The 19,792-nt window shown below is 40.0% G+C and overlaps 1 protein-coding gene across 5 annotated transcripts in view; it reads left to right on the top strand.

The window, feature by feature from the left end:
* LOC105477268 (SDA1 domain containing 1) overlaps nt 1-19,259 on the top strand; it is a 40,123-nt gene extending 20,864 nt beyond the window's left edge. For all 5 annotated transcript variants that reach the window (XM_011733698.3, XM_011733703.3, XM_011733702.3 and 2 more), the window contains exons 10-22: nt 46-115; nt 1,029-1,132; nt 3,075-3,132; nt 4,921-4,979; nt 5,513-5,589; nt 6,703-6,800; nt 6,907-6,983; nt 7,817-7,943; nt 9,735-9,832; nt 9,971-10,161; nt 10,271-10,355; nt 11,539-11,700; nt 16,536-19,259. In XM_011733698.3, the coding sequence (XP_011732000.2) occupies nt 46-115; nt 1,029-1,132; nt 3,075-3,132; nt 4,921-4,979; nt 5,513-5,589; nt 6,703-6,800; nt 6,907-6,983; nt 7,817-7,943; nt 9,735-9,832; nt 9,971-10,161; nt 10,271-10,355; nt 11,539-11,700; nt 16,536-16,583 (1,254 nt within the window). In that variant the 3' untranslated portion in view covers nt 16,584-19,259. The remainder of the gene's footprint in view (nt 1-45; nt 116-1,028; nt 1,133-3,074; nt 3,133-4,920; nt 4,980-5,512; nt 5,590-6,702; nt 6,801-6,906; nt 6,984-7,816; nt 7,944-9,734; nt 9,833-9,970; nt 10,162-10,270; nt 10,356-11,538; nt 11,701-16,535) is intronic.
* The last annotated feature ends 533 nt before the right edge of the window (nt 19,260-19,792 follow it).

Below are 19,792 nucleotides of genomic sequence, written 5' to 3'. Positions count from 1 at the left end.
CATCACTGTAACTCAGACTGAAAATGTATTTCTTCTCCCTTTCAGAAACAAAAAAAGAAGAAAAAACCAGAGGTGTTTAACTTTTCAGCCATTCACTTGATTCATGATCCCCAAGGTATGTAATTATGACTCCCAAGATCCTTGTTGGCCTTTCCTTTGCCTATTTTATTTCCTGCCTTTGGGGTTTTCAGGGAATATAAGATCCCTGGCATTTAACAGTCAATAAATGCTTAGTTGTTACTAGTTGGTTGTAACCTACAAAATCATCTTCTAAAGCAATGATTCCCAGTCTATCACAGAACAAGAAAAATATGGAAAAACAGGTCTTTCTGAGATTCATGTTTTTAACAACACAATTGTAATAGGGTATTGTACTTGACCAAATAAACTGGCAGTCTTTTGTTGGTCCTTTTTTTAAAAAACAAACAAACAAAAAAAAAACGCTAGTCTGTGGAAACCAAAAATATGGGAAACCTTGTTCGAGAACACTAGTTCTCAAACTAGGCCACACATTGGTCTCACCTGGCGAATTTATAAAAACTGCTGATGCTTGGGTCCTGTTATCCCCAGAGAATCTAATTTAGTTGGTATGGGGTGTAGCTGGGCATTGGGGCTCTCAGTACTCTAATGTATGGCAAGATTTGCTGACCCCTGCTATAGATCGGTGTTTCTCAAACTTGCCTGTAGATACGGATCACCTGGGGAGGTGGGGCCTGAGCTTCTGCATTTCCAGCAAGCCTCCCAGGTGGACCAGCAGCTGCTGGTCTGTGGACTACCCCTTTAAGAAGCAAGGCTCTGGAGAACTGTTAAGTGAAGCGAGCACCTGTCAAACAGTCACTCTAAATGTTGATACTAAAAAACTTGGGAATTGTTAAGATTTAACTTTGGGCACCATTATATATATTGATATATTCACCTGTTTGTCAAACTATTCACTGATCTAACTACTGCCTTTTCTTATGCCTGTTACATAAATGTCATATAGACCATGGACTCACAATGTACTTCTTTCATCCTCTCCTTGCCAGATTTTGCAGAAAAACTACTAAAGCAGCTTGAGTGCTGTAAGGAGAGGTTTGAAGTAAAGATGATGCTCATGAACCTCATCTCCAGATTGGTGGGAATTCATGAGGTTTGAATTATATTATGTTTCTCTTGGTGAATATTTGAAGTAGAATTTACCATGGTAAAAGAAAAGCCATTAGGTAGAGCAGTGGCTTAATTTTATCCCTCATACATTTAAACACATAAAATTTACAGAAGAATAACATCTCTGAAAATGACTAATCACTTCATTTTCTTTGCAGTAATGTAGATGTTAATTTGTACATATATTCCATTTATGGACAGACTACTTTATTCTCTGTTTTTTTTTTTTTTTTTTTCTTTTTCTTTTTTTTTTTTGAGACAGACTCTCCCTCTGTTGCCCAGGCTGGAGTGCAGTGGCACAATCTCGGCTCACTGCAACATCCACCTCCTGGGTTCAAGTGAGTCTCCTGCCTCAGCTTCCCAAGTAGCTGGGACTACAGGCGCACGCCACCACACCCGGCTAGTTTTTTTGTATTTTTAGTAGAGACAGGGTTTCACCATATTGGCCAGGCTGGTCTCGAACTCCTGACCTTGTGATCTGCCCACCTCGGCCTCCCAAAGTGCTGGGATTACAGGCGTGAGCCACTGCACCCAGCCTGTTCTGCTTTTTTACTTTCTTTTTGTTCACTTTGTTGCACATACACATTTTCTTGAGCCAGTATAATGCACATATTTTAATTGACTTACTACATCTCACTGTTTGTTTAACCCTTCTTGGCTTTCCTGACTCCCAGATCCCTCTAGTACAAAATTGTTGTGTTTGCAAATGTTAGTTGCAAGAGCTCCTTAGTGGTATATATATGGGAACTTTACATATACTGTTAGACTAGATGCCATTGTAGAAAAAGAGATACCCAGAAATTTAAGCCATGAAGAAATGACATTAAGATTTTTCCTTATCATTTTGATCTTGTGACTGGTGCTGCTCTGAACATCAATTTAAAAAAAAAACAAAAAGAAAAGAAAAGAAAAACACTTCAAACAATATAGACATATATCGAGTTGAAAATGAAAGTACACGAGTGAAAGTAGTTGCGTCCTTTCTCTGAGAAAAACCTGTTAACATTTTACGACTACATTGCTTTTTCTCCATGGCTGTAGTCCCAGTGTAGGATCAGTTCTTGTTACATTTGTGCAGCAATTTCATTCAAACTGAATTTAAGCTCTATAGGAAAGCAAAAGTGATCTGTGATTTAAGCATGATTCCAGGGAAATTATACCGGAGTTTCACAACTGACTACAATTGAACATCCATGATTATGCTCAACCAAAGTCTTCCCTACAACTTCTCAGTGGCCATCCTACTTTTGCTCTGTGGCTAAAATAGAAAAAATTAGTTTATTCCCACCTAACTGATGAACCTTGAAAAAGACCAGTTTATTTCCAGTTTCTCATCTTGAAGTTAAACATTACCATTTCCTTAATAACCTTGGTCACCTTTGTTTAGATGGACTTCAGAGTGTTAGTTTTCCCTCTGAATTATGGTGCACAGAGTAACTCCTTCCGTGTGGTTGGACTGGTAGTGTACAAGAATATAACCAGAAGTGAGCTTTGCTGATTAAATTATACTCGGTGCCATTCAGATTTGAATTCCGATCTTGTCTGTTGTTTTGGAGCCTTGGTATCAGTGCTGTTCCTTCCTATAACCCCCTCTCCTTAGAACACCAAAAAGTTAGTTTCTGCAGCCACACCAGTTTTAAAAGTAGAAGAATGTTACATTTTGTTTACCTCTCCTTCCCCTAGTTCACTCTGCATATACTTGTTTCCGCCTTTACATAATGAGGATAGCAGCATAGCCTCATTTGAGAGAGTTCCTAGCCTTGGTTAATACAGCATATTGAATCATCCTAGGGCATGATTGCTTACTGAGAAAAAAACAAAAGTGTTCACCAATTAGTTGAGCTTGGTGATATATTTGCATTGAGAAGAAATGGAACTCCATAGTGTCAGTTGCATCAGTATTAAAGTCGGTTTTCTCTCCACAGCTCTTCCTCTTCAATTTCTATCCCTTTTTGCAAAGGTTTCTGCAGCCCCACCAAAGAGGTAAGCCTCCACTTGCCATGTTTCCTTGGTGGCCTTGGTAATAGAATAAACATGCAGAGTTTTTTGTTCTGGAATCACTAAAGACAGGAGTGCAGTGTGCTCTACATTAGAGAAGTGGAGAGAAGCCCTTGTTTTCTTTCTAGAGTTTGCCATGGGTTTGTCGTTATCCTCAACTTGAAGAAACCATTGTTTTTTAAAACAACAACAACTGCCGGGCACAGTGGCTCAGGCCTATAATCCCAGCACTTCAGAAGGTCAAGGTGGGTAGATTACCTGAGGTCAGGAGTTCAAGACCAGTCTGGCCAATATGGTGAAACCTCATCTCTACTGAAAATACAAAAATTAGCCGGGTGTGGTGGCGGGCACCTGTAATCCCAGCTACTTGGGAGGCTGAGACAGGAGACTCGCTTGAACCCAGGAGGCGGAGGTTGCTGTGAGCCGAGATTGTGCCACTGCACTCCAGCCTGGGTGACAGAGCAAAATTCTGTCTCAAAAAAAATAAAAGAAAAGAAAACAACAAATTGGTTTATCAAAGCAAGACTTCTTGTAATACTGTAAATGCTCATGGAAAATTCTTTGTTAAAAAATTGACTTTTGGCCGGGCGCGGTGGCTCAAGCCTGTAATCCCAGCACTTTGGGAGGCCGAGGCGGGCGGATCACGAGGTCAGGAGATCGAGACCATCCTGGCTGACACGGTGAAACCCCGTCTCTACTAAAAAATACAAAAAACTAGCCGGGCGAGGTGGCGGGCGCCTGTAGTCCCAGCTACTGGGGAGGCTGAGGCAGGAGAATGGCGTGAACCCGGGAGGCAGAGCTTGCAGTGAGCCGAGATCCGGCCACTGCACTCCAGCCTGGGCAACAGAGCGAGACTCCGTCTCAAAAAAAAAAAAAAAAAAAAAAAAAAAAAAAAAAATCACTAAAAAAAAAAAAAAAAAAAAATTGACTTTTTATTGCATCTTTGTAATAGATACTAGGATTTGATTTTACTGCTCACATTGACCTCGCATGCATTCTCGATGAAAAACAACACTAAAGTAGGAAAGGAGATGATTGTACTTGTCTTTGAACCTGAACCAAAGTAGGGAGGAAACTAACATTTATTCGGCATCTAACATGGACCAAGCACTGTGCTAAGTGCCTTACATACATCATTTTGTCTAATCCTCACATTAATCCTGTGAGGTATACAAAGAAAGGGAAAAAAAAGACTACAGTCACTCAGCAAATAAATGGCAAATCAGGATTCACCTCACTTCTTTTGCCAGTGGCCTTGTTCGTTACCTATGCTATGCTGCCCCTTTGAAGAGAGAGAGAGAGAGAGTGTGTGTGTGTGTGTGTGTGTGTGTGCATTCATTCAGCAAGTATTTATTTAATGATTTTTATGCCAGGCACTGCATTAAGACACTATGAATTCCACAGTAAGCGTAAAACAAGGTCCTTACCCTAATGGCTTATATCTGAGGGAGATGTAGACAGTGCTATATATAATATGTACAGGTAAAAATAAGTGTTTTGAAGAAGGAAAAGGAAGCAGGGTAAGGACAACAGGGAGTGTCGGGATGGGTTGTGTTTTAGATTGGTCAGGAGAGACTTTTTGATAAGGCAGCTGTTGAACAGGGACCTGAAGAAAGTGAGGGGGTGAGCCAAGCAGATATCTGGGGATTGAGTGCTCCAGTTGGAATAAGCAGCAATGCCATTTAGACTAGAACGTGCTTGCCATGTTTGCCGTGATCCTCAGAGTCAGGGTGATACACTCACCATGACCTTTCCGTTCTCTTATGTTTTCAGAAGTAACAAAGATCCTTCTGTTTGCTGCACAAGCGTCTCATCACCTAGTACCCCCAGAGGTGAGAACTTGTAACCTGACTTCTGGACCTAGGGCATGGATGATAGTGTTACTGTTAGGTACTTCAGGGTCATTTTTCCCACGAGGGTTACTGTCCCCTCTTCCCTCACCGTTTTCTTTTTTTAATAGGTACAAGAGACACTAATTCTTAAGGAGATCTATACAGAAGTTCAGTTGTACAGCTCATAAAAAGTGAAGTTTCTTTCCGACAAGTTGTTTAGAATTGTGATTTTCTTTAATAAGGAAATTTTGTATAACTAGGGGAGGTCAAGAATATTAGTAAATTTATAGAGATTATTTTTTAAAACTTGTAATTCCTTTCTTTGATTTAGTCTGAGGATAGCCAAGAAGAACACTGAATTCCTAAGTGGAGTGTTTTTATCTGTCTTCCTTAATCTTGGTTACTTCCAACTCCTAAACTGAAGGTGGAGGGCTTAGTTTTCCACTGTGAATAATCTATTGTCCTTTCATCCTCAAGTGTTTGTGTATGCAGACATTTAACCAGCACCCTTCTCTTTTTTGTTTCCAATTCAGATTATTCAGTCATTGCTTATGACTGTGGCAAACAATTTTGTTACCGACAAGAACTCTGGAGAAGTCATGACAGTAGGGTATGTAGAATCTGGTTGGAGGCAGAAGACATGTGTTTAATGGACTAGATTTGCTATAAGTTACCAAGATGTAAGATTGTAGCTGGTAGTGTCACCTCTAGAAAATTGGTTTAAAATATATTTCAGTCTTTTTGGGAGGCTTGGTAATTTTTTTATTGGTCAGAATTTTGAGAAGGGAGCCAGAGAAAAGATACTTGTCCTTCTAATTAGCATTTTTGTTTTTTAGCAGTTTTACTTGTACAGATGAATGATTGATTGGCAATCTGATCTCCCACCCTGAACTCAGTTGGTTTTGTACTGCTAATAAAAGAAATGTATTTGGCTCCTAGTTCTGGAGCTGGGAAGTCCAAGGGCATGGCACTGATGTCTGTTTGGCATCTGGTGGGGGCCTCCTTGCTGCATCATTGGGAGAGGGCACAAGGGAAAGAGAGCACAAGAGCCAACAGAGGGCCAAACTCATTTTTTTATAACTCACTGGCGATAAGGGACCTTCTCCCAAGATAACAACATTAGGCCTAATCACCTCTTAAGAGTCTGTCTTCTTAATACCATTACAGTGGCAGTTAAATTTCGACCTGAGTTTTGGGGGCAGTATTCAAACCATAGAACCCTGGAACAAGTGATTTATTATTGAAGCACTCTTTTTTCCTAGGGCAATTTAGTAGCCCTTTTGGTTAATTAATTTAAAAACATTTAATGAGTATAATCACTGGTTTAAGGATTGTCTAATCTGTCCCGATAAGTAAGTGATATGCTGAACAGCAGCTTTTTATTTTCCTTGGAAAATATTGCAGGATAATAGCCCTAAAGACCTTAACCTTTCTTATTTGAGCTAGTCGCATCTCTTCTTAGAGTTAGAAAGTACATGCTGCTCTGATTTAGCGAGCCCGACACTGTTCCTTATTCCACTAATAGAGGAAATGGCAGTAACTGTAATAAAAGCCCTCTTAAGGCTGCCTACCTCACATTCTCTAACATGCTGCAGTTTTAGAGACCTAAGCTATATAAAACCCAGTGTGTTTTCCTTTTGAGTTAATCTTTTTAGGAAATCTTCTATGTTGAATCATGAAAAAAATTGCTGTTCAGGCTTTTTTAAACTTTTTCTTTTTCTAGAATCAATGCTATAAAAGAGATAACAGCTCGATGTCCTCTGGCCATGACTGAAGAACTTCTCCAAGACCTGGCTCAGTATAAAACACACAAGGATAAGAGTAAGCTGCATGTGACTCTCTACACACCAAAGAGTACAGTGTGACTCCTTTTTACCTCATTGTACTCTTTGGGCCAGAATTTCTAATTAAAAGTATTATTTTACAGATGTAATGATGTCTGCTAGAACTTTGATTCAGCTCTTCCGAACACTGAATCCTCAGATGCTGCAGAAGAAATTCCGGGTAGGTAAAGCAGGCTTCTGTTGGTCTAAAGGTTATGGTCTCACAAACTGAGAGAAATTTCCTACAATTAGAATTTTAGTACTTATGATGCTTCTGTTATGATTACATGTTCATGATGCACACGGTTGTATTCTTTAAGCTTGGAATCAAGTACCATGGCCCTGAATATTTTGTAGTTGGGACATATTCACTGATGATGACTGAGTCTTGAAGACCGAGCAGGCTGTTTCAGCTTGAAAGCTTTTAATGTTATTAACAGATTGGAATCTCAGAGATCAGTCAGTAACTGATGCCAGTATTGTGAACAGGCTATTCCACAGCCAGATACTACCTCTTTCAAGTTGGAAGGGAGGAGGGATGCATGTATGTAACAGAAAGAGAGATGACGTTTTTCAAGGCTTAAAAAATTGGAGCAGTTGCTCTTTAATAACTACCAATGTCTTGATCTGGATCAAAAAACAGCAAGAAAATAGTGGACAGATTGCTGGCTAGGGATTTATTTTGATCTGAGACATAAGCAAACTGTTTCTGTCATTTGGTTACCACCATTTTTTATAGTGTTCCCTTTTAAATTCATAATTTTGTTAGCTGGGTATGGTGGTTCGCGCCTATAGTCCCAACTACTAAGGAGGCTGAGGTGGGAGGATCCCTTGAGCCCAGGAGGCAGAGATTGTAGTGAGCTGAGATCAGACCACTGCACTCCAGTCTGGGCAACAGAGCAAGACCGTCTTCAAATAAATAAATACAATAAATTCATAATTTCAGAGACTACCTTTCATGATTAAGGTTTTATGATCTAAGTAACTTATTATAAACAATTTCTTTTCCTTTAGGGTAAGCCTACAGAGGCCTCCATGGAAGCAAGAGTGCAAGAATATGGAGAATTAGATGCTAAAGATTACATTCCAGGAGCAGAAGTTCTGGAAGTTGAGAAAGAAGAGAATGCTGAAAATGATGAAGGTTGATTTTTATTGCACCCTTGTTTTGGGCAAAACACTCCTGCAGTGTCTGTGCAGACCTTTAAATTGTATACTGTTTGAACATTCATTCAGCAGATATTTATTGAGCAATGACTATGTGCCACGCACTGTTAGAAGTATTAGGGATCAATTGAGCATGGTTCCTCCTCTTGCAGAGCTTACGTTCTAGCATAGGAAATGCCTTTTCACGACCTTCAGGGTGGCTGCCCCTCATCCAAGGGCATGCTGTTTGGTGCTTGAGAAAGACGATGATCTTGGGTTTGTTGCCTAGAAAAAATTAAGAGGGTTAGCCCTTAGAGGAATCTTCCAAACCTCTCCTTGTTGAAGGACAATGTGTGTTAAATTTGTGGGAAAATACTCGGGAAACTCCATTCTAATTTCCAGAGTCCTTTATTCTTTGAATCATTCATTACTCAGCAAATCTTTTTTTTTTTTTTTTTTTTTTCCATGACGGAGTCTCACTCTTGCCCAGGCTGGAGTGCAGTGGTACGATCTCAGCTCACTGCAGCCTCCATCTCCCAGGTTCAAGCAATCCTCCTGTCTCAGCATCTTGAGTAGCTGGGATTACAGGCATGTGCAGCCATGCCTGGCTGATTTTTTAATTTTTAGTAGAGATGGGGTTTCACCATATTGGCCAGGCCCTGACCTCAAGTGATCCTCCCATGTTGGCCTCCAAAGTGCTGGGATTACAGGCGTGAGCGACTGCACCCAGCCTATTTCAGCAAAGCCTTCATTTGCTGTGAGCCAGCCACTGCCAGTGCAAAGATGAATGATATTATATCTGCTCTGGAGGGCTTCCAAAGAGCTGAAGAATGAAATGTTAACAGGATTTATGATTGGAGTGGGTGGGGGGCATAAGGGCAGGAGAGCAGTCAGGTCCACCTCGGGAGTGTTTTTTTTTTTTTTTTTTTTTAAGGGCTTTGGAGAGATGGTGACTGATGAGCCAGGTATTTGGCAAGGAATGCTAGAATAGCAGAGACTTTCCTGGCAAAGTGTGAGCAAAGTCCTGAAGGATTTAGAGAACTATTAGAATGTAGGATACAAGGTGGGACGTAGCAAGACAGGAGGCTTGAGATAGTTTGGAGACCTTTTCATACGTGGTTATGTATGTGCCAGACAAAAGAGCTGGCACGTTGTCTTAAAGATCATAGGGAGTCACAGAAAGATTGCGGTGTCTGTGATTTAGAAAACTTAAAACTGTGGTGGCTCCATTAAGAAGCCTGATACCTTTTTATTGAGGTGTCTTCAATGTTCTTTAACATCCCAAATCTTCTACCTCAGTTCTCGGAATGACTGTAACTAGATTCTCATACATGGGTAACACACATAGGACAAGTTAGATGCTTGCTGCGCGGCCAAGATAAATGTACAAGTGCAGTTTTGATGGACACAGTTGGTTTAGTTGAAAGAACATGACCCTAAAGGCAGACATGATTTTCATGATTTCAGTGTAGGATGCCTTTTTAGCAGTGTGACTTGGGGCATGTTACTTAACCCTGAGCATCTGTTCCTTTTCTGTGGAGTCATGAGGGTTAGAGTGATTGTAAGGTTTTGACTCATGGTAGATACTTGGTCAGTGCATATTTCCTATTCCTTAGATTAACTAAATAAATGCATGTGGCTTATTTAACAATAAATATTGCTCAGTTGTTGGTTAATAGTGTATCTGTTCAAGGTTGATTACCTTACTTTTCTGTTGCTTGCTTGATCTCAACCTTATATTGAATATGCAACATAAAGTAGCAATAGTGAGTTTGCTTTTTTCATGCAGATGGATGGGAAAGTACCAGTCTCAGTGAGGAGGAGGAGGATGCTGATGGTGAATGGATTGATGTGCAACACTCTTCCGATGAAGAACAGCAAGAAATCGTAAGTCTGAAAATTTCATCTTACACCCTGATGTTTATTAAGATGTAATTTATTCTGGGCCTTGTTGGGAGGCTACAATTTAAATGGCTGAGCTCTCACTTGAGCTGGTAGCCATTTAAGCCCTTATGTGGTTTCAAGTCCAAGAAGCTGAATAGCATGCCCATGGAGGAGCGGAAAGCCAAAGCTGCAGCCGTCAGCACCAGCCGAGTTTTAACTCAGGAAGACTTCCAGAAAATCCGCATGGCCCAAATGAGAAAAGAACTTGATGCTGCCCCTGGGAAATCCCAGAAGAGGAAATACATTGAAATAGACAGTGATGAAGAGCCCAGGTAAAATGGCACATCCACTTTAGTACTTCAGTCAGCTCATGTGGTAATGGAAAGCATCAGGAAACAGAATTCCATTCTTGCTTCATGTGTTCTTTTTCCCTCATCCCAGGGGTGAATTACTTTCTCTTCGGGACATTGAACGCCTTCATAAAAAGCCAAAGTCTGACAAAGAGACAAGACTAGCAACTGCAATGGTGAGTGAGCATATCATTCCTAGTTTTTTAAACAGAAAGCAAATAAAATGAAACATAAGCCAGAACTTGTATAGCCACAGAATGGCAGTTTTTAAAAATGTTTCAAATAAAGGTATAATTAACACAGAAATTAAAATGCACAGATATTAGGTGTTCAGTTAGATGAGGGATTTTGTTTGGTTTTGTTTTTTGTTTGGTTTTGTTCATATGTTTGTTTGTTTGTTTTTTGAGACAGAGTCTCTCTGTCTGTCACCCAGGCTGTAGTGCAGTGGCGCAGTCTCGGCTCGCTGCAACCTCTGCCTCCTGGGTTCAAGCGATTCTCCTGCTTCAGCCTCCCAGGTAGCTGGGGTAACAGGTGCCCGCTACCACGCCTAGCTAATTTTTGTATTTTTAGTAGAGTCAAGGTTTCGCCATGTTGGCCAGGCTGATCTCAAACTCCTGGCCTCATGTGATCCACCCACCTCAGCCTCCCAAAGTGCTAGGAGTATAGGCATGAGCCACTGCGACCAGCCAGTTAGATGAGTTTTGACAACTGTATGTAGCCATGTAACCACCACTCAAAACAAGGTAGAGAGCACAGGAAGGCAGTATGACATGTCTGTAGTGTTGGGAAGCCACTATATTTATCAAAGCTAAGAGAAAAGTAGGAGTGTGTTTACAGTCACCAGTGAAAAGCCAGAGCCAGTTGAAGTCTGCCTGTGACTAGTGCTGTGGCTGCTCATGATTGTGTCCTGCCTATATTTCCAACATCATTTTCTGTGTCTCCACTTGTTCGAGACACCATCCCATCCTAGTTCCACCTCGTCCTCTGTCTTCCACATGTCCTTTATCCTCCACACCTTTGTGTGCACTGTCCTTTCTTCCAGAAATGCTCTGTCTTTCCCCTCCTTTCCCTTACCATGAATGCCTTCATCCTGCCAAAAAAAAAAAAAAGTCTACCTGTCTCCCTTTCTAGGAAGTTCTCCTGACCTCACCAGGCTAAATTATGACTTTTCTTCTTCCGAGCTCCCCTTGCTCCGTTATAATACTGCATGGCCATTTCTTGGTCCCAAGGAGCAAAGACTGTGTCCTGTCCATTTTGGCACCTACTAGAGCTTCTGACACAGAGGAGACATTAATGTTGATTAGATGACTCCTAAAGTATGTTGCTGAAGAAGAAATATCAAACTTTTTGTTCTGGTAGGCTGGAAAGACAGACCGAAAAGAATTTGCGAGGAAGAAAACCAAAATGAATCCATTTTCTAGTTCGACAAATAAAGAGAAGAAAAAACAGAAGAACTTTATGATGATGCGGTATAGCCAGAATGTCCGGTCAAAACATAAGCGTTCCTTCCGAGAAAAACAGGTGAGTTCCACTTGAAGCTTGGGTGGCAAGAACAGTACTGTAATTCTAAGACAGCTTTACATTTGAGACGGACTTGCGCCTTCTGAAGGCTGGGCATTATTGTGTGTGCCTTGTGGTTAATGGGAGCATTGTTGGAGAGCATGGAGAGGTGAGAAGCAGTCAGGGCATGTAAGTCCCAGACCTGACTTGATTGAGACTCAGCTGTGGGACCAGAGGGGAATCCATTTTCCTCCAGTATAAGTAAAGAAATGCAAGCTAGATCATCCATGAGGTTCCTTCCCATGCTAAAATTCTCTGACATTTGATCTGTGAAATGTATCAAAATTAATTAAATAACTTTTTAGCGCCAATTTTATGCCTGGTTTTTTGAGACAGGCTCTCACTCTGCTACCCAGGCTGGAGTGCAGTGGTGCAGTCACAGCTCCCTGCAGCCTCGCGGCTCACTGCAGCCTTGACCTCCCAGGCTCCAGTGATTATTGCGGGATCTGGCCTACAGCCCGCAGTGCAGCGGGGCTCTTTCTTTCTTCCCAGGTGGATCGGCAGGTCGAGAAATAAAAGACTCACACAAGATAGTGAAAGTTGGGTCCAGGGGGTCACCGCCTTCTGGTCCTGCGATGCTGCCAATGCACTGGATATACCAGCATTTATTATTAAGTTTAGTGAGGGCGGGGGTAGGTTAGTGAGGGATTTAGGGTCATTTGATTATGAGGTGAGATGGTCACATGGGGATGATGTAATTCTTTAACATAACATCTGTATGCAGAAATGCAGTATACAGAGATAAGAATTTACAATATAGTGTGTGCGTCAGCAGTTTCTGACAGAGCCTTAAAACAGTCTATCCAGAACCTGTGTTTAGCAAGATATTAATCAGCAGTGACAGTTGCAGTAAAAGCTGGTTGCAAACAATCAATAGAAACAGTACGTGAAGCTCGACAACCAGTTAGACCACAAATTCTCAGAAGGGAGTATGCCTTAACCCTAAAGAGACCTAGAAGAGCCGTGGCAAGATAAGGGCATTTATAACCATATCTTATCCATATGAACAGGTGCCCCTCACGCGTCCGTTTATAGGCTCCCCACAAGGGTCGCATTCCATTCCCAGAGCTATGAACATCTGCTTTTCTGGGATAGGAATCTTGGTGATGTGAAACCTTCCTGACTGCACATCCGTTTATAGGCTCTCTGCAAGGGGAAGCACATCATGTACTGTTGGCTCATTCTGGCAGCCCAACCTGGCATTGTCTTTAAACAGTCCTGCATGCAATTTTGTATTTACAATAATCAGGAGCATTTCATCTTTTATTCCTTAGCAATAGTTTCAGAGGGTCTCCCTACAAGTGATCCTCCCACCTCAGCCCTCCAAGTAGCTGGGACTACAGGTGTCTGCCACCACACCCGGCTAATTTTTGTCTTTTTTGTAGAGATGGGATTTTTCCATGTTGCCCAGTCTGGTTTTGAACTGCTAGACTCAAGCAGTCTGCCCACCTCAGCCTCCCATAGTGCTAGGATTATAGGCGTGGGTACTTTTCAAAAACCAATAATTCTATGTGGTAATATCTCAGAAACAGTTTCAGAAAAGCATAGCAAAATAAATAGGTTTGTGTTGGCATGATCCTTCCTGTGTGTGCCCTTTTGAAAGCCCTAATGTTTACAGGCTTTGAGATTACATTTTATCCATTCATGGCCTTTGAATGGTAATCCCCATGCTGCTTAGGCAGCTTGTTTATTTCAGTAATTCATTGTGATAAAATAAGTTTATACTTTTGTATCTTTCTCTCCTGGCAGTTAGCAGTGTATCTAAATGTCATTCTGAAAAATTGCCAGGATATCAGCTCTGGGTAAACTGTCATATTGTGAACCAGTGTTCCTAAATAGCTAGCCAAGGATCAGCCTGCCAGCACTGAATGTAACCACCAGCCCTCTAGGGCAGTGCTGTATCTGTGGGTTCCAAGTCAGTATTCACTGAATTAAGGTACCATTTAGCTCTCCCTGTTGACTCTAGTTCTAAATTGTGCTCAGCAACATCATATAAATAATGACAGCATTTTTCATAGAAGCTGTTGAAATTGAGGTGAAAGGAAAGGTGCCACTTAGGATTTTAAGTACTCTAAATTTTGCCACATTCTCCTAAAATTATAATAGGATTGACTTAAATCCATTAGTCTGTCCTTCACTGGCCCTTACTAACATTTCAGGGTTGAGGAAATATTAATTACCCTGTTGGTAGGCTGTGTTTCATTATGAGGTTTCTGTGAGCTTGTTACATTTTAGTTAGGACTGCCCCCACCCCAACTTCCTTTGTTTTTTAGCATGCCTTTTCTGGCATGATGGGGAAGCCCAGCTTTGTTCCTTGCAAGCATCTCAAGTCATAAAATAACTCTCAAAGACTGAAGAATATTTTTGAGAGTAAATTAAGATTTCATTGGACATATGCACCTGTTGGTTCAAGAATGTTTTTTCTTGTTCTCCAATTTTCTTGCCATTTGGAACCTGATATTAATCATAATTTCTTTGTGTGTTTCTTTGCCCTGTATTTTCTTCAAGATCTCTTCAATATAAACATAACTTTAAGTTCCTGATTTTCTCTGTTCTCTCCTTTAGACCAGTACTGTTCAATAGAAATAAAATATGAACCACATATATCACTTAAAAATAAAAAAGTAAAAAAGAGGAAATTGTAACAATATATCTTATTTAACCCAGTATATCTAAAATGGTATCGTTTCAACATGTAGTTCAACATATAAAAATTATGAGTGCAATATTTTACATTTTTGTTTTTGAGCTAATTGAAATCAGCATGTCTTTTACGCTGCAGCACATCTCAATTTGGACTAGCCAATTTCAAATGCTCAGTAGTCACATGCAGTTAGTGGCTACCCTATTGGACAGAACAGTTACAGAGCATCCCCAAAGCTGCCCGTGACCCCAAGGGCCCTGTGAGAAAGGAGCATCACACTTCACACCTCGCCCTCTATCCCTTGGTGATATTTCAGTGTCTTAAATAGAGGGATCTTACATGGCTTGAAAGTGTACGTGAGGTCTTACTGTAAATTGTTAGAATATGAAGAGGTGACTGGGATGAGACTAGAAGAGGGAAGTAAAGCATAGGATAGGGAAGGAGAGGAGGATCTTGCAGTAAAGCCTGTAGAAAGATAAAAGAAGAAAAGGGGGGTATACCTTTCCTTTTCTTCAATTGGTGGCATTTGAAGGGGAAGGAACTGAAATATGTGTGAGAGTAGACTGTGCTTTGCCACAAAGCTTAATGAGTGGGCATAAATTCCCATAACCAACATTAGCTAACACATTTAGTTCTTAGCATGAGACTTCACTGTTCCAGGGTTTTCCATTTATTAACTTGTTTAATCAGTGTACAATAGTTTCTGCAGTTACTGTGATTAAACCAATTTTGCAGATGATAAAAATAAGACACAATTAGATGAATCTGGAAAATACCTCCTTAGCCAAATTAAGTTGAAATGAACTTACAGATTTTTGTTCTGCCTTAAGTATCCCAGCTATTCTGCTTTTCTGCAAAGACATACCAAGACCCAGGTGTGAGCTAAAGGCAAGGAGTCAACTGGAAATCATAAAATCCAAAAAGTTTGAACATTTGTATGTAGAGCTAGGTAACTTCTACCCCAAAACTGTTTTAGGTTTATCTTGTTAAAATTTAAGCTAGAATTTTAAAATAAAAATTAAATAAAAGCTAGAGATTTTTAAAAGTTTCTAGGACAAAGAATAGTGCTTGGGAATTAATGGAATAGTATCCATCACAAACTTAAGATGTATACATTCGTCTTGGTTAACTTTAATTTTGGTTTATTTTTGATCATCTTTAATATTATATTTGTTTTCTTTTGGGAAATGTAAAACTTTATAAGGACTTTTGTAGGTTCGCTTCAGACACTGATCCTTCAGTCTTCTTTTTCTCTAGATCTTAAATTCTTCACCTTCTAGTTCTACCCTGGGGATCTTGAAGAACCCAACCTCTTTGGTTAGAGACGAACTCCAGGGGATGAAAGCCTAGATTGAGTCTCATACAGTTCACTGCTTTCATTCTTCATGTTCAGTTTACATACTTCCAACACAAAATAATTAAGTTAAAAATTAGAACCTGTATTAACTAGAATATTTTGCCATAAGCTACAGTTGTCAGGGCTTCAATTTCTGAGTTATTATCTTCATGTTTGAACCATTATAAAGGGTTAGTGTTAGCATTTACTTAGAACATTTTCTTTGTTTATTGCATAAAACAAACCCATTTGAAAATCAGTAAATAAGGTAACACTTTTCTTTGTTTCAGATTGTATATTGATAGAGTTATCATAAATCTGCACAAGTGCTGAATGCCATTTTAAAGTCTTTGAATGATCCATACATGCCATATGCCATCTTTAGTGGAATATATGTGGAATTGGAAAAGGTGATTGATTATGAAGAAAAATCTGTCTTCCTGTTACTTTTAATTTAGACAATGTATCCCATCCACAACTCCAAAATATTAAGAGCCATATAGACCAAATAAGTATTATTTATTATCCCTGAAGACAGGGATACTGTAGTCTCTGCATTCGGTAGCTGCTCCTGTTTTGAGTTTATGCCTCCATGAGTTGGGAACAGCAGTCAAGAGCTTTGCATATTTCCTAGCAGTAATATGCCCCATCCTCAGTATATATAGATTTGATCTGTTTTGGAATTTTTTTTCATTTGTAGTTTTTCAGGATGGTGTATTGACTTGGTGATTCCTTTTTAGTAAACTTTCATGTAACCAAATTTGTATAATGGGGTTCCCAAGAGTTATAATGTTTCAATACTTTTTTATTTTACAGTTGGCACTAAGAGATGCACTTTTGAAAAAGAGGAAAAGAATGAAGTAACTTCCCAGCAAGTTTTCCATTCCAAGAAGAATGCTAAGTTTGTGTTATTACTCTGAAAATTGGTAAATCAAGCATGTTTGTTTACATTAAAAAGTCCAGACTCACTGTATTGTGAAAACTGCTGAATATGTGGCAGCAATTTGGTGTTTTTACTTTGGAGACGGCTAATGGTGGGAATGTTAATGTAAATAGTGGTGGTAATGTAAAATCATTTCATTTATCATTCATGCAAAAAAAAAGTATTGAGTGCCTATTAATTGTCACCGTAGATATAAAACGAATGAGCTGTAACCCCTTCATTTAAGGCATTGACAGCTTAGCTGTGGGGGTGGACACACATATGTGTATTTACAGTGCAGTGTAAATAGTTCTCTAGTAGAGGTAGCTCCATATTTTTATGAGGTCACTGAGGCCTTATGGACCAACTCTGTGGAGATAGGAGTTATATATTCTTATAAAATAAAACAAAACAGGACAATGTTACAAGAGTAAGAGGTTCTTACTTGTACATAGGCTTTCCTGTGAAAACAGGCCCCTGCTGTACAGACTTTGGTACATAATTTAGCTCTTTTAGTCAATCCAAAAGATTTAAGTGACCCCCTCTTTTTTTTTGAATGCTGTGTAAAGGCTTTTTGGTTAAGACCTCACTTTTAAAACTGCCTTAAGTATAAATAGTACCTTTGGAATGTATTTAGTTCATCATTTCAGCTGCCTTCATACTGGTTTCCTCAGCCTTCCTTCAGCCTGTAGTATTTTCAGCCCACTGTTTACCTTGTCTCAATAAAAGGTTTCTAATGCCAAATAGGTACCATTGTGTGTGGAGTGGTGTGTGGTGTTCTACGTTCCACAGGCATGCTGCATCCATTTCAGGGGACAGTCTGTTTGCATGCAAATTTTTGCATTTGGAAATAGTTTGGTGCCTTTTGTTTCAGATTTCTTAGATAATGTTGTGGTAGATGTTACCTCGAGTTAGAGTAAAGGGCAATTTTCTGCACTCTGAAAGCAATTTCGTTTTTTTTTTTTTTTTTCGAGACGGAGTTTCTACTCTTGTTGCCAAGGCTGGAGTGCAATGGCACAATCTCGGCTCACCGCAACCTCCGCCTCCCGGGTTCAAGCGATTCTCCTGCCTCAGCCTCCCGAGCAGCGGGATTATAGGCATGCACCGCCATGCCCAGCTAATTTTGTATTTTTGTTTTAGTAGAGACAGGATTTCTTCCAACCTGAGGTGATCCACCCGCCTCAGCCTCCCAAAGTGCTGGGATTACAGGTGTGAGCCACTGCGCCCGGCCTAGAAAGCGATTTCTAAAACCGGTGTTTTTATTTCCTTTCCAGTTTCTTCTGTTCACTTTCTGCATTCAACTTCAGTTTTATTTCAATGAGACTTAAAGACTGTCCCTAAAATGCCCCAGATTGCTGTTGAGAGATTAGTCAAGCCACCAGAGTCAAGCCCCAGCAACTTCAGTGTTTCTCGGGAAGTATTTGATGCAAATTTGTATATTTTAGACCTGAAACTGCTCCTTCTTCTTTTCGCATTTTTGAACTGGGTGTCTCCTCGTGTGTGTGGATCCAGAAAGTGAAAAAAATTTGAAATAGCAAGTTTTCACAGCTTTATTGTGTGAATTGTGATGGTGCCTGGAAGTTTCATCCTTCCTCTAGATTTTCCCACTCAACTTAGATACCAAGAGGCCAAAGTCCATTCTGTGTTGTGACTTCTGTTCTTCTACTGTGCACTCACCCTCTTAACTAGCCTTTCTTACATGCAAGACAGAAAGATGTAGTATGTGGTTTATAAACGCGTGTTCTGAACTTTTATTTCTTTAATCCCATAGTATCTTATTTCTATCTGATTCCTTTTATTATTTTCCAAATCTTCTCTTGAGAATATTTTGTTTGCTACCTGTTTGAAGATGAGATTCTCAGAAGGGTGAATGCATCAGCAGAGCGTAGGTGAGCTTGCAAGGTGACTTCTACTTTGAAGAAGTCATCAGTGTCTGAACGTGAGCTATTTAGTCTCAAATTTTGTCAACATAGAGAATGAAGCCATTCAGGGATGAACTTAACTTTGTCCAGGCTCATAATGTATAAAAGTGGTATATAAATCCAGAATGGTGATATATTAGCTATGTGATCTCAGCAAGTGACCATGGTTAATATAAATGTTATTTCTTCATAGTCTAGTCCTTTGAAAATGCACTCTATATAGACTTGCATTGCAACTCCATTTTAACTAGAATGTTTACTCAGAATATTCTGTTCTTTAAGCTATTTTAGATAACACCTTTTAAAACTGTATATAGATAATATAGTTCTACCAAGTGATAGTCTTTCATGAATTGCTTATGTTCTTTTGAAATGTACTTTATGAGATTTTTTAAAAGATCTTAAATATTAATAAGAAGGTAGGACAATGACTTGTAGCTTTGTCTCTTACAAGGTCATGGCTCTAGAAATAACCTTTCCAGTCCTAGCAGAGTCTTTGGTCTGCACGTGTTTACAAATGCAAATAAGAGCAGAGAGCACAGCTAATTCTGTACTCCTTAAATAGCATAAGCTGATATTTGTATAGACCATTTCTTATGTAGTAAACTTATTTCCTTCTGCACATTCTGCTTTCATGTTTTGTCAGTCCAATCCCAGTGTGAAGATGGTTGAATAAAACTATCATTTATCCACATGAGAGTATTATGCAGCCATTATTATAATAAGCATTTCCCATTGTAAACATTTCCAGTGTTTACAGTGTTTTTTGTTCTTTTCAAAACAGGCTGTTGCTGTTCTTTTCTGCCAAGGCGGGCAGATCACCTTGTTCTTTTCTAGCCCAGGCTGGAGAGTACTGGTGCAGTCTCAGCTCACTGCACCCTCTGCCTCCTGGGTTCAAGCAATTCTCCTGCCTCAGCCTCCTGAGTAGCTGGGATTACAGGGGCCCGCCACCACACCCAGCTAATTTTTGCATTTTTAGTAGAGACAGGGTTTCACCATGTTGACCAGGCTGGTCTCAAACTCCTCACCTCAAGTGATCCACCCTTCTCAGCCTCCCAAAGTGCTGGGATTGTAGGCATGAGCCACTGTGCCTGGCCACTATTATTTTCAAAAGCAGAGTATAAAATGATAAAGAAGCCTGTGCAAAATGGTGAGACCTTGTAAAAATTAGCCAGGTGTGATGGTGCATGCTTGCCATACCAGCTACTCAGGAGGCTGAAGCAGGAGGA

Source organism: Macaca nemestrina, chromosome 3 (genome assembly GCF_043159975.1).
Source record: "Macaca nemestrina isolate mMacNem1 chromosome 3, mMacNem.hap1, whole genome shotgun sequence".
In the NCBI taxonomy this organism is placed as follows: Eukaryota; Metazoa; Chordata; class Mammalia; order Primates; family Cercopithecidae; genus Macaca; species Macaca nemestrina.
The sequence above is the reverse complement of the archived record's forward strand: the minus strand, read 5'-3'. Positions and strand labels throughout refer to the sequence as shown.